Source organism: Prosopis cineraria, unplaced genomic scaffold (assembly GCF_029017545.1).
Source record: "Prosopis cineraria cultivar Desert tree isolate PC_DT_omini unplaced genomic scaffold, ASM2901754v1 PC13, whole genome shotgun sequence".
Lineage (NCBI taxonomy): Eukaryota > Viridiplantae > Streptophyta > Magnoliopsida > Fabales > Fabaceae > Prosopis > Prosopis cineraria.
In genome coordinates this window covers 28,001,782-28,016,555 of record NW_026555344.1, presented here as the reverse complement: position 1 = coordinate 28,016,555, position 14,774 = coordinate 28,001,782, and the positions used below count along the sequence as shown (strand labels likewise).

Here is a 14,774-nt window from a genome sequence, read left to right as displayed (position 1 = left end):
AAGGGAATATTATACTACTAAAAATTTAGAATACCCTACACTCTTGCGTGAATAATTGAAGAGCAAAAGTAATCTTTAACCAAAAATTATAATAAGAATAGGAAAGGCAGAGAATAAAGTTTTTCTTTTTTTATGTTATTAACATTTTTTTTCATTACTCTTTTCTCCGAACCGTAGTGGTGCGTTGTTGCTAATTGTGTAATATCGTCTGAAGTTATAATCTATAATACCATCTCTATTTTTTATTTATAAGTCTTTTTCAACATATTTTACTAGAATTAAAAAATATCTTAAAACTCATAAACTTTCTCTAAAGATTTAATAAATTGCCAACTTTGTTCCTCTTAAATACACATACCTTAATAACATATTTTCTTTCACCCGAAATTTAATGGAAGATAAAAGAAAAAACTTGTAATGAAAATGTAATGATATGCACGTATTTATAAATAAAACTAAAATATCATTTTCTCTCTTTACTTGGAAGGAATATTTCTTTTAATGTGAAGTGAGAAAAGGAGAAGCATGATGGAACTCTCTTAGGGCTCATTTGGTTCACTTGAAGCATTTCAAAAGAAATGGAATTGGAAAATGATTTGGAAATGAAATTAGAAATGGAATTGGAAAATGTTATGAGAAGCATGTTTGGTGGACTAGGAAAATATAATGGAATCTTAAAACAATTTTTATTTAACAAAATATTAAAAATAATAAAAGACAATATTATTACCCTTTTCTTCTAATAGCCTTGTCTCTTTCATCATCTCTCATCAGTTTTACAGATCCAATCCACATAAATCAAGCATAAATCATCATTAGTTTTACTGAGATGATGATTGGCGACACCATTGAGGTTAGGGATGACAGCAAGGTTGGGGACATTCAATAGAGGACGATGTTTGACGGGCGATTGCAAGGAGGATCACCTTCAATGGCTTGGCTCCGATGACCCAAATTTACAGGTAGGAGGAGCAGCTTCTATAACTGATCTCTTTGCCAAATACAAGGAGTTGCTTCCATGGTTGAATCACACTGTCGAAGAAGAACACAGTAATGGAGAGAAGAGAGAACAGTGCAAAGGTCAACAGAGGAGGGTGGAGCCAATGCTAGAAATTTGAAGGAGACGATGTTGAAGATCTGAAGGAGGCGACAGTAGTATATGAAAATGTGAAGGAGATGATGCACATGGTTCACCAAGGAGATTTAAAAAAAAGTGAAGGACATTTTGGTCAGAAAAAATAATTTCCTAGGAAAATTATATTTTCCATGGGTTCATCCCAGGAAATTAATTTCCACTCTCTTCCTTGAAAATCATTTCTCAAGAATTCAATTTGATGTTAACCAAACTTAAGAAAATGTGAAATTTCATTCTCTTTCCTTTTCCGGAGTCAAAATTCCATTGAACCAAACGGGTCTTAGTGATCAATCATCAACACTCCCCTCCCCCCCCCTTTTGGCATAAAATTTGCATAACCTACATCCAGCATTTTCACTATATGCATTAGGTCTCATGAATTTCTTTATTTCTTTCTTTCTTTGCTTTTACCAAATACTTCTTTCCCCTATTTTGAACATTACACGAAACAAACGAAATTGGACACAATTTCTTAGGTATACTATTTCAACAATATCAAACATACAAAGCAATTAACTGGCAAGCTCAATGCATGCATGTTGGATATGTGAAATAATATCCAATTTGTACATACAATAACAACAACAACCAGTCCCAAGCCCGGGTAAAGGAGAAAAGTTGTGTTAAGCCCTTAACAACTAATGTAAAACTTTATTGAATCTCACATAGATATTGACAAAATGCAATCTTTATATGTTTTGAAATAAATCCAATACAGTCATAAAAGCATAAAAATATTACAAATACAAAGTAAAACAAGCATCACCAATATTAGCAGGTGAGAAAACAGCATTACTTAGGATGTGCGAAATCCCTTATAATTTTAACGAAGTTTGTGATTGCAAAAACAACGACAATAATGGCCGCTACTGTTGCGGTGCCTCTCCAGAGGTCCGGGAAGTATACTGAAGATAACAAGGCAAGAGTTTTGTTATATTGGCTGTCGTAGTGCGTATTCAATCTGTTTGAAACTGTGCCATAGCATGTGGAATTCAGAACAGTGTTTTTGCAAAGAATATTGATCAGCTGTGCCAACTCTTTGTCGCTCCCCAGATCATGACTAATAACTTTGTCCTCAACCATCACATCTACATCTTCTTTACTGTGAATGAGATAACCAATGAGAGCAACATAACTGGAAACATAATGATGCTTAGGGTAGGAATATTGTTCAAAGACCATGAGGTTTCGTAGGACAGATTCTGTGGAGTAGTCAACCCTCAATTCTGGAATTAGCAAACGAGCTTTGAGCCTCTTTTGCAAGAAGCCAAAGCAACTAAACCGATTCCAATATTCCCTTTTCTCGAACTTGACATCTAGCAAACATGTGTTTGAAGCTTTCTCAAAAGTTATCCCTACCCCTTTCAACTTTGTCGCAGTCTTTATGATGGGAAGACGATCATTCTCATCTGGGGTCAAATCCTGCACCAAATCCTGCGGAATCATAAAAAATCTAATTAAATCAGTGAAATGTTTTGGTTTGTCCCAGTGTTGCTTCAGCAAATTACTGTCATTGATTTTGCCCACTGACTTATCAGCATAAGGATCATAAATTTCAAAGTAGTGTCGAGCAAGTTCAAGAAAACTCAGACAGGCCAATTCATTCTTTCGATTGGTGGGTACAACCTGATCATATAATGTATTCAAGCGATCAAATGGAATTTGATTTTCAAGTAATATCAAATCTCTCTCGATGATCTTACTAATCGTAGAATTCTTAAATAGGAAATCACGATCAAGTTCTCCTTCCTTCTTTCTCAAGAAAAGCTCCATGATGAAAACAGCATCCAACAGCATCATGCGCACAAACCTTTTTGTCTCAAAATGAGTGTATTTTTCTGAGTAACACTTTCTTATTTGTTCTTCTTCCTCTTCAAGCCTAGCAGTGTATGATTCTAAATTCTGTCTGTCCTCATCTGAAGATAGTTTATCACGAAAATATCTGAAATACAAGTATTTTTGTTGTTCCATTGGCTCCAATTTTGGATTTTTATGATGAATTGGGCCAATTGAAATCAAATGAGGAGTGAAGGCACCTTTGTTTTGCTCCCTGAGATCTTCAGAAATCTTATAAATACAACAATCTTGAGACAAATTCGTCACACTTGATTCATTGAGGATGTCCAAAATTATGTACTCGGAAGTACCATCCATTGAGTCGTGTTAGCAAAATTTTGATGATTCTGCATAATCATAGACATTGTGCTTTTTTCTGGTAAGTAATATTTTGTATTTAGTTGATAGCATTAATTGACTAAGCTTTTGTTGACACACAAAAATGTTATTCAAACTAATATATTAAACATGGATGCATGCATAAAATCATAGCATGATAAAATGAGTGAAAGTTAAAAAAAGTTAGAACATCGACTAACGAAACATAAATATGCAAACCTCGGAAGAAACGTACTTGTACTTTTGCTCTTGTTGAAGCTGAAGTGCCAGGCTCCTCTGCACCAGCAATTCATCTTCTACTTCACTCCGACACCTAACACGTATAAATTGAGTTCAATTACTAATTTTCAACTAAATTATTAGGTTGTTCGATTGTTTTTTTCCCCCAACTTGTCCTTAAAGGGTCTAATTTGTCTGCATCGAGGATCTGAAAGCAACATGCCAATGATCGTTAATTTAAACGAGTCAATATGTCTTGTTATCTGGACTTACAAGTTTTATAATGATTACCATATTATCATTCATGTTCTTGTTATCTGGACTTATAAGTTTTATAATGAAATATCATATTATCATTCATGTTTGAAAGAAATAAGAATAGTTGAAGAAAGAATATTCTAGGAAGGTACAACGAGGAGTTACTGAGTCCCCATCTGAAGGTTTATATAGAACAAAATGAGATATCCAAATAAAATATCAAATTAATCTACAATAATTATAATAAATGTGATCGCTTAGTCTGAACAAAATAAGAAATTACAATAAATGAAACTAATAAATCAATTATAGTTGGATCATTTTAAAACCCTCCCACAAAAATCAGTTGCTTGGCAGTGACAACAACAATAGTAAGAGCAAACATCAACTTTTGTATGACAAGGAGGTTTCAAAGAGAGAAAATATAAACAAACCATGTGCATAAATCATAAATCATTAATAAACAAAAGCTTGAAATCATTTTTGTAGAAGATGAATCCATTGGCAAACAACTTTGAAGTGATTCTTAGGATGAATCCCTCTAAACAGAAAACCAATATTCCCGGGCTGATAACAAAAATTCAAAAGTGATTCTCAAAAATGAATCACTAGACAAAAACTTGAAGGTGAAAACTCATGAGTGATACTTGAAGAAATGAATTACTGGACAAAAAAACTCCAAGATGATTCTTGAACAAATAAATCACTAGACGAAAAATCAAGGGTGATTTTCAAAATAATGGAACACTAGGCAAAGTTGACTTCGAAGTGATTCTTGGATAAATGAACTATCAGGCAAAAAAAAAACCAAGAGTGATTCTTGCATAAATAAATCACTAAGCGAATTTCACAAGGTGAACCAATAATGTTAGAACCAATAGAAACATATCAAAATATTGAAAGCAAAATAAAGAGGGAGGGCTAGAGGCTAGATTTTTAGAAAGCTCAAGCCCAAACAAACTATCAAAACTTCATTAACTACTTAAGGTTCTGATACCATGAAAGAAATAAGCATAGTCAAAGAGAGAATATTCTACAATATTAATCACCATTTGAGGTTTTATATAAAACAAAGTGAGATATACTAATAAATATCAAATCAATGTAAGATTATTTTATAAATGTGATTGGTTACAAAACAAGAAATTATAATAAATGGAAATTATAAATTAATTGAAATTAAATAACAGTTAACAGTCTTATTACAAGCAACTTTGAAATTATGTTGCCAATAGCTCTTAACTAGATTAAATGTATGTATAGTTTTCAAACATTGTAAAAAAATGTTTTAATAGCATATATTTTTAATAGAAGGAATTCAACATTATTTTAGGGTATATTTTCCCGTTATTTAGCCTTAGGATTTTGTACTTTGTATTCGGAGAGGATATTTGTATAATTTAGGTCCCTATTTCTTCCTTGAGAGGATATTTCAAACATTGTAAGTTCGCAGCAGTTGCGTATAAGGAATTGTAAGTTCTGGCAAAGGAAAAAAAGTAAAAAAAGAAAAAAGAATTGTGAGTTGGTTCAAGGGTAATGGATTTAGCTAAGTAATTCAAAAGATATTTCTTGGTAATTATCACTAGAACAACAACAAAAAAGAACAATTCGTTAATTTGATTCTTACAATATTAGATTTCTATTGGGTGTGACAAGTGATATGAATTGTAATCCTAAAATGTTAGATTTTAGTTGCATACATGATAGGTGACATGGCATCACATGATATACATGTGGTAGAGTAATGTGGCATAAAATAAAGTATTATTTCTTAAAAAAAATTTTCGGTGGTGACAAATGTCGCCACTAAAATGTTAAAAGGGAGCATTGCACAAAAAATAAGTTTAAAATCCTTAACACTCTTGGACCTATAATTTAAGAGTTAATTTGCTTTTACCCAATATATAATAATTTATAAATTTTAAACTACATTCATATATAAGAATGAACATAGAGAGAGGGAGGAGGGTGGAAATGAAAAACATTCATGGATAGATTTCAGAATATTATTTTTTTCAAATGTCGTCATATTTGGAGAGAAAAATTAAAGGAAAATTTTTTATTCCCTAGATATAAAACAAAAAAAGTTGAAGGGAAAAACATGGGTCCACATGTTGTCTTCTCCTTGATTTCCTCTACCTTCCAGTTTTCTTTCCTTAAGTAAACAGAAAAAAGGAAAAAAAAAAGTGGTTTTACCTCTACTTTTCTCCTACACTTTTCTTCCCCTTTCACTTTTCTCTCCTACTAAACACAAGATGGGATCCTTCAATTTTCATGAAATTATAAATATATATAATGTTTTTAAAACATAATTTTTTTCTTTTTCTTAAAAAAAGTAAACTTCATGAAATTTACGAATTCTTAATTTTAGAATATCTATTCCCCAAATAGCTAGCATGCTAGCAAATCTGATCTAATATTGAATTGTAAGAAGGCTAATTAAAACAAATAAACGGTCAATTAGCCCTTACAATCAAGTACTAATAGTTTATTTTGTTTTAATAAAGTCCTTATAATTTGATCAATCAAATAAATTAGTCCCTAAGGTTAACATTCTTAATGAATGATTAACTTTTCAAAAATGAAAACACTCAAAATTTATAGAACAATTGATTTAAGGGAAAATTATGCATAGGTCATGTAGAGCAGACTTATTTGCAAATAAATCCTACAAAATTTAAAAACCCGGTTAGGTTCTTTAAGACTTGAGGGTAATTTGAAATTGAGGTATAAAGACAATACTACCCTTACTAGTAATTAAACAATTGTAACTATTAGATAGGTGTAGTTGAAGTGATATGTCAAGTTTAAAATTTAGATATATGCAGTTACAGTTGTAAAAAATTAAAATGATAGTTATAAATTACTGATGAAGTGATTTAATTAGTGTTAAAATTTGTTAGTTATAAATAATTAGTGTTAAACTGTATTGGTAACAAATGATCCGTTTAACTATTAGATATGTAAAGTTACAAATATAAAATATTGAAGTGATAGTTGTAAATTATTGATGAGGAAATTATATAAAATTAATGGTAAACTTTGTTAGTAAAGCATGATTGATTTAACTATTAGATCTATGTAAAGTTATAGTTGTAAAATGTTGAAGTGATAGTTGCAAAATTACTAATAAAGTAGTTGCATACAATTAGCATTAAAATTGTAACATGTGATCAATTTAACTATTGAACATGTGAAGTTACAGTTGTAAAAAGTTGAAGTGATTGTTGCAAATTATTGGTGGATTAGTTGTAAATTACTTGATTGGTGTAATGTATTTTTATAGGGATATTATTGTCTTTGCATCTAAATTTTAAATTACACTCAAGTCTCAAGAAATCTGACTATGCTTTTTGAATTTTGTAGGATTTGCTTGTAAATAAGTCTTCTCCACCTATACGTAATTTTCCCCTGATTTAATACTTTTAGCCAAAAAAGCAAAAAGAAAAATTATTTAATGCAATGTTTAATTTTTGACAAAAATTGTGTGTGTGTGTGTTATTTAAAAAAATAACCTAATTATATATATCTTCAATTCCAAATATCATCTAATTAATTCTAAAGTTATATAATATTTAATAACAAATTAAAATTCTTAATTTTATTTTTTGAAAGTAAAAATTAAAGAATTTAAACCCTTGGGGATTAACATATTTAATCAATCAAACCATAAGAGTGTAATGAAGATAAAATAAAATATAGAGACTTGATTTAAAATTGAGAAAAATTATAGGGACCTACAGATTAATTTTCTCATTATCTTTTGAATTATGTACTCCCTCCATCCCAAATTATAAAACACTTTTGGAGGAAATTTGTCATTTCAAATATAAGACTTTTTGAGAAGATTAATATTTTATTAAATAGGTTTATTCTAATAGTACTCTTTCTCTCTTATTTAATATTAATTAGGTGTGGATTTAAGGTTATTAAATGAAGGGTATTTTTAAAAGTTTATATTTTTGTTTTGAAAAAATAGGTTTGTTGAGTGTATTTAATGATAGTTATTTGTATATGAGATTTTATGTAAAATATTTTATAATTTGAGAGAGAGAAAGTACTTAATTGATGGACCAAAAAAAAATGTCATTACGTACTTAATTAAACGCATTAATTCCCTTTTGAACCAACTCAGTTACTTTTGCAATAATTATGGTTCTATATGCCAATATCGATCCACTGAACTTTTTCTCTCCCTATGTGTCTGCGAAAGAAAAAGATAATTCTGATATTCCCACAAACTAATTTAATCAATTATGCATTCGGGGGACGGACAGATCATTTTCATCAAAGTTTAGGAGCCCGCTCTCGGAGAAATGCAAACCTAAATTATAGATATATTCTTTTTGAAAATAACTATGATAAAATTAATTTATAAGTCTTTATAATTTTCACAATTTTAAATTGAATCCCTATAATTTATTTTTGTTTTACTTCATTCCTTATAATTTGATTCACTAAATATGTTAGTCTTTGAATGTTTAAAATTATTAATGAATAATTAAATTTTCGAAAACAAAAGCATGACTTTTGAAGTTTATAGAAATTTTAATTGATTACTTATGGCCAAAAGAAAAACAATTGGTTTAATACAATGTTTACATTTTTTTTTGTTAATTTTTTATGAAAACTCTAAATGTATAAAAATTATTTAGAAGACATAATTTAATTATATATATTTTGAGTTATAAAAATATGTAATTAATTATAAAATTATATAATGTTTAATAAAAGTAAAAAGTTCTTAATTATTTTTTAAAAAAAATCAAGGATTTTAATTTTGAATGATTAACAAATCTAACAGATTAAATTGGAACGGTCTGATTAAAATAAAAACTTAATTTTCTCTGTAACTACATTAAAAACTATAAGGACCTATTAATTTCTCTGTAACTATATATGCACAAACTTCTACAAGTCTCATGATTTGACAAAAATACCCTAACAATAATGTTGATTTCTTCTATTAAAATTATCTCTTATAAAAATAATTTTTCAATGATTTTTATTTTATCTTAGAAAACTATCTACATTTAATTTAGAAAGAAAGAGCAGTTAGTAACAAAGTTTAAAAATTTCTTATAAGACGGATCGATCATGATATGACTTCAATCCTTTATTATTTAATTATGTAAATTGGATTCACATGGCGTTGCACATGTTGCTCTTTATAAATGAAAGTATTAACTTTTCATCACCAAATCATCCATTTAATATTTATAGAAGCAGAAAACACTAGATTTAATGTTGATTAGTAGCACGATGACATATATATATATATATATATATATATGTACTGCAAGAGATCTTAATTGTTGATCAAATATGATATTTAGTACACAAAAACTCATCGTAACAAGGAAAAGCCATCACAAGCTATTTTTGCGATAGAATCTGCCGTTTGCCGATTTGGTTATGGCAAATCTTTGGCGTTAGATTTGCAAATTTTCTATGACCAAAAAAAAAAATGGTGAATCAAGGACGGATTTGTTGCAGTGCAATGATTTTTTTTCACCACTGTTAATTTTCGGTTTTTCTGAACTGTGGGACCCAAACTAATCCGGATAAAGCCAAAATGATATCTTTTGGCAAAAGCTGTTGTTGCATTTTCAAAATTCAAACTTGAGATCTTTACGAGATATAACCCTTTTAGTAGTCGAACCAAAGGCCTTCAGTGATTTTGTATTAGTGTTATTAATTGTAAAGGTTTTCCCAATCTATTAAAATATATATATATATATATATATATAATTGTCCGTGATTACTTACAGTCCGTGAGCTTTGTGCATGTGCCTTTGACTAACTCGCCAATCAAGCTGGTGCTGTCCTGATAGTATTTCATGCATTTTCTTTTAAGCGGGTGTGAGAATGTGGAATGAAAATTAGGCCAAATAAAGGGACGAAAGAAATAATTTTCCCCCCTAATAAACAGACAAAAATGGGCCATAGGGACAAGCGAGAACGTGCACATAGCACCTGCTATAATTACAAAACTCTGAACAATAAGAATCTTCAAAGGAGGAATCTTTTCACTAAAAATTTTCAGGTCAATAGCCAAATTAAAGCAAAACAAATCATTTTATTGCATTTGGCTCTTCTTGATTATGTGAAGAGATCAGATCTGTTGAAAAGGGTATTGAAAAATGAAAAGGATAATTATAGAAGTCAAGTCGTTCGGACCCGGCATCCACTTGTACAACTAAAGACTCGAGTTTATATGACAGTGGCTTATTCATGGTGAAGTCAGAAGTGGAATCAATTTTCCCCTCTTGGCCTGTGCGAGAAGGAATCATATGAAACGGTCCTCAAGTCACATGAATGACCAAACAAAAAGCTCTTACTGGCATAGTGTATATTCTTATGGATGTCAGTTTTTTTTTATTTGTCTGGTAAACATGGAATTAATTCATTCAAAGAAACAAAGAGCTATAGGCTTTTAGTAAGCTCATAATGATTAACGTTAAATTAATGATTGTTTGCTGAACATAGAGGAGCATACATATGACAAGCTAGGGTGACAACTTGACAGGTTGTAACTAGGAAAGTTCAGAGAAAGACGAGGTTAGCTCCAGATCAGTAGAAATTATGATTTGGAAGAAGATTTAAAGTTGGCGGAGTAAATTAGTCAGTTGGGCATCATATTTAAATTGTTCAGATCATATTTTGACAGGTAGATTATTTTTTTAAAAAAACTAAATAATGAAATAAAAAATAATAAAACACTGAACCATTCAAAAATGATTTAAATGGTCAAGATGGTGTACACTTTCCAATTAGGAGATGACTAGCAGATCCATTTGCTTGTTGACAGTCAACCCCGTCTTTCTTTATTATTAATCAAACACTTAATTTATCTGATTTTAAATTAAATATGAAATGTGCAAGTAGAGGACGAAATCAATTAGCGTTTATTAGATTTCAAATATTTTCTCATATTTACAGATAATTACCAATTACAAAAAGGCAAAAATATCACCTAAAGACCCCTATAGCTTTTTATAGTAAAGAAAAAACCTTATAATTTTGAAAATATCATTGCACCCTAGGACTTAACTAAAAGTGAGATTTAGATTAGAAAAGACCTGATTACCCCTATTGATAGACCACATTTGTAACCCACTTTTATTTGTCAATTAGGACTCTTTTATTAATAATTTATCACCTTCAAGTGCACACATTACATTAGATTTGGAATTTGCCTAAGCTTCTAGGTTTAGTGCATTAAGGGTATTTGATCCAAAAAATAAAATTTTGAGAAAATGTACAAGAAAAATTGACAAAATTCATTTTATGTCTAGTTGATGAGTGTGATGAAATTAGATTTTAAAATTCATTTTAGCTTGAGAGTAATTGAATAAAAAAGTCAACACTTTCTTAAGTGTCTTAGTTTGACCTAGTTTTCGGTTCGCTTTGTATGAAATTTTTATATAATTTTGTGTACCTGAAAATTGGTTATTTTAATTAATTCTCCCTTCTAATTATGAATTTAATTTTGGACATTAATTAAATTTTATTATATCACATGCTATTTATTGAATTATGTGATTTATGTGACATAGATGGCATGTCACTTGTGCATCAATGGGCAATTGAGGTCAACACTCCTTGAGGTCAATGGCTGATCATTTGCACGTGAATTATGATTATTTTGAGGGATTAAATCAGCTTAAATGATGTGGATGACACATGAGAAATTAGGCACACATTGGAATCATCTACAAACCAATAGGAGAGTGCCACCTTACAAGTGTGACAAGGCTCCCATTTTCTTTTTATTTTCTTTTCCCAATTTTTTAATTGAGTATTCAGCTGATGGGAAACACTTAGGAGCACATCCATTCAGCCTCAATTGAGATCCCGCACTCATCTCATCATCTTCCACATTCTCTCTCTTGTTCATAGTGTTCTTCATTTTCTCTCTTTTGTTCTTCATTTTTCAGCACCCTAACCTTCATTTTCAGCCACTAAACCTACAAAAACACACCATTCTTCTCTCTCTTCATTTTTTTTGTTCCATCCCTTCCTATTTCACAAGGTTCTAAGCTCATTTTCTTCATCCAAGTTCCATGAATTTCGGTCAACAGCAGCTTTCAACTTAGGGTTCTTGAGATGATGAAGATTGGCTAAGTTTCTTGGTGGAATCCTAGAGAGATCAAGATGGGGATAAGTCTTCACTTCAAATTGGCTAAGTTTTTTTGTTTTCTATCCTCTTCTTTTTTACTAGATGGTTAGATTCTTAATCTAGGGTTTAATCATATTAGCTTGTAAATTCTAATTTGAATTTGATGTTGATGTAACGAGAGAGGAGTTAAGAGAGGGATTGTTTTATTTAATTCTTCCTTGGACAGCCATAACTAAATTTTGCCACTCTTTGTTTGGCACATAATCTTGTGTTTTTCAATTAATGATTACTGTGTTAATATTGCATAATCTTATGGTGTTAATGCTTGTGTTGTTGAGTAGCTTGACATAATCTTATGGTTACTCACATTGTTGTTTTAACCATGGCAGTTGAGAGGAGATTTTGAATGAATCACTTGGCTAATTTCTTCACCAATTAGTTAATTGAAATAGGGACTTTAATGTAAGACCTAAGGAAGTTAGCTAATTAGGTTAATTGGCTTAGGATAATCTTTTAAGTCATGACAACTTTAGTCAAGAGGAAAGGGAAGCTAAACTTAGCCTAATCATGAGAAGATAATGAGTCCAAAATCAAACTAATCTCTAGGGTTCCATTATTGTGAAAAGGAAAGTTCATTTCACTCATTTTCACTAGCATTTTAATTACTTGCACATTAGGTACTAGTTTAGATAATTAGCTAGGTAACTAAATTCCTACAAACTTTGGTTGATTTATTTCACTAGATAACTTTCAATTAGACTTAAAACTATTCCTTGAGAGATGACCTAGGGTTGGTGGGAGATTACCTAGGGTTGGTCTTGTATTACATTAGGGTTATATTTAGTTTAATTTTATGGATAAGTGACTAATTCCCTACCACCTATCACTAATATCCTACAAGTTGTAATTGACATTGTCTATATATTGAAAGTCACTTGTTAATTATGTATAGTAACTTGTTAATATCTAAATTCTTTAATTTATTATATTTATACAAGAGTAAGACTTTAAAATCTAGCCAGGGCTATCAATTTTGTAACTTGTTCATGAACAAATATCCGCTCATTAATTACGTATATAATAACTTGTCAATATCTAAATTTTTTTCTTTATACAAGATCAACATTTGTATAGTTAAATTAGGCTTCTCAGTTTCATAACTTATTCATGAATGAATGTCTTGCTTCTTTTGCCACTTCATAGAGCATTTTGGCCAAATGCTCATTTATGGACAGCCTTTGATGGATAAGGTGTATGTATTTCAAATTCAAACGGAGAAGGCTCTTCCATCTCTTCCTCTCTCTCCTTCTTTTTTTCTTTCCTCTTGGCCTCAACCACAACCTCTTTATTAGCTTTATCCGGAATCCAATCCTCACCTTCCAAATGCATCTTCATCTTTAGTAAGACAACCTTGTTGAATTCTTTGTATCCTCTTCCTTACCCTTCACATACTTGATGTGATAACTCTCAAGTATTTTGGATACAATGTGGGGCATAAAAAAATAGCCTGTCCACCTTATCAGTAGCCTACTTCATTTTGTAAAGAATGAAATGACATAACTTGAATTTCTTACCCGTGTGATGATCATAGACATTAGCTCTAGCTCTATCTCATTTAGCATACTAAAACTAGTCCTCTTATTTCCATCAATCTTGCCACAATGTATGCAAGAATTTAGTGCTTGAATGGTAGTAAGGTTGGTCTAAAAATATGCCCCTTTTTTACTCCCTCAGGCACTTTGTCTACCATGTATAGAGCTCTGTATCTTTCATTAAAGGTATAGTAGTTTTCCTTATAATTATTGACACCTCATAGTCTTAGAAATTTTTTAACATCATCTTTATATACTAGTCCTAAGACGTCAGCTACACCTCTAAGAGTGAAATACATTTGAATTCTCTTACAAAGGCATGATACCTCTTAGTTTCTTTATCATATGTAAAGTCAAAATAAAATGCCTTGACTGCAAGAGGTGAATACTATTAAAGTCAAAATAAAATGCCTTGACTGCAAGAGGTGAATAACTATCATTGATCTCTAGGAAACTTCTATAAGGTTCTAGATAGTCATCTATATTGAAATTATGGGCTGAAAAAAGTATTGTAATTTTACCTAGTGCCCTTTGACAATGATCTTGTCCTTGTATTTTTTTATCATGCTTCCTTATTTGCAGCCTTATCAAGTAGATGGTAGTCATTCATCTCATGTTCTTTATGTTGAGCAGGAGACATATTACTACCATCTTTAGCAGTTTCTTCATATCTTTCCTAAATGGGGCCCTTAGGTTCTTTCCTTGGCTTATTGAAACACCCTTGATTGATTCACTTTAGGTAAAGATGATGAAATGCAATAGCAACCTTCTTTGCTTTCTCCTACTTTTTTTTCCTTTTTCTGGACCCATCTGTTCGCCCTCCCCTTCTTAGTGTTTACCCCCAAGTGTTCCTAGTAAGGCAAAAAGTGGAACCCTTTCAAGCCTAATTTAGTCAGGTATGGGTACACTGGTATTAGTCATCGTAAATTAACCTTCCTGATGATCATACAACTTAGTAGGAGAGGTTGTGGGATCGATCCTTAATTCGATCATTGTGAAAGGTATGGGATGGTGCATTACCATGTGCCGTCACCTAAGTAATGGGCTCGAGAGCATCCCACTCTCCGCGTAGCTCAGTGGTACTTATATTGCCTGCTTTTTTTTGCTAAGTAGGAGAGATTGTGGGATCGATCCTTGGGTCAATCATTAGAAGGCTTTTAGGATGGCTTCTATAGCATACCCTATCTTGAGTAAATGGGCTTGAGAGAGTCCCCACTTTGCTCCACAAGGACACCTAGGGGTTACCCTTGACGAAGGGGAAGGGCGAACCCTA

At 31.1% G+C, this 14,774-nt stretch overlaps 1 protein-coding gene across 3 annotated transcripts; it reads right to left on the bottom strand.

Moving 5' to 3' along the window:
• Positions 1-1,766: 1,766 nt before the first annotated feature.
• On the bottom strand, positions 1,767-3,653 carry LOC129291755 (UPF0481 protein At3g47200-like). 3 transcript variants are annotated; one of them, XM_054929278.1, is made up of 3 exons: positions 3,546-3,653; positions 3,172-3,318; positions 1,767-3,051 (listed from the first exon to the last, which is right to left on the bottom strand). In XM_054929278.1, exons 2-3 carry the CDS (start codon positions 3,287-3,289, stop codon positions 1,928-1,930), a joined length of 1,242 nt encoding a protein of 413 aa, XP_054785253.1. In that variant the 5' UTR covers positions 3,290-3,318; positions 3,546-3,653; the 3' UTR covers positions 1,767-1,927. The 3 variants fall into 3 exon arrangements, with proteins under 3 accessions (XP_054785253.1, XP_054785251.1, XP_054785252.1); XM_054929276.1 differs by having other exon boundaries at positions 1,767-3,318; XM_054929277.1 differs by having other exon boundaries at positions 1,767-3,318; positions 3,530-3,597.
• Positions 3,654-14,774: the final 11,121 nt, after the last annotated feature.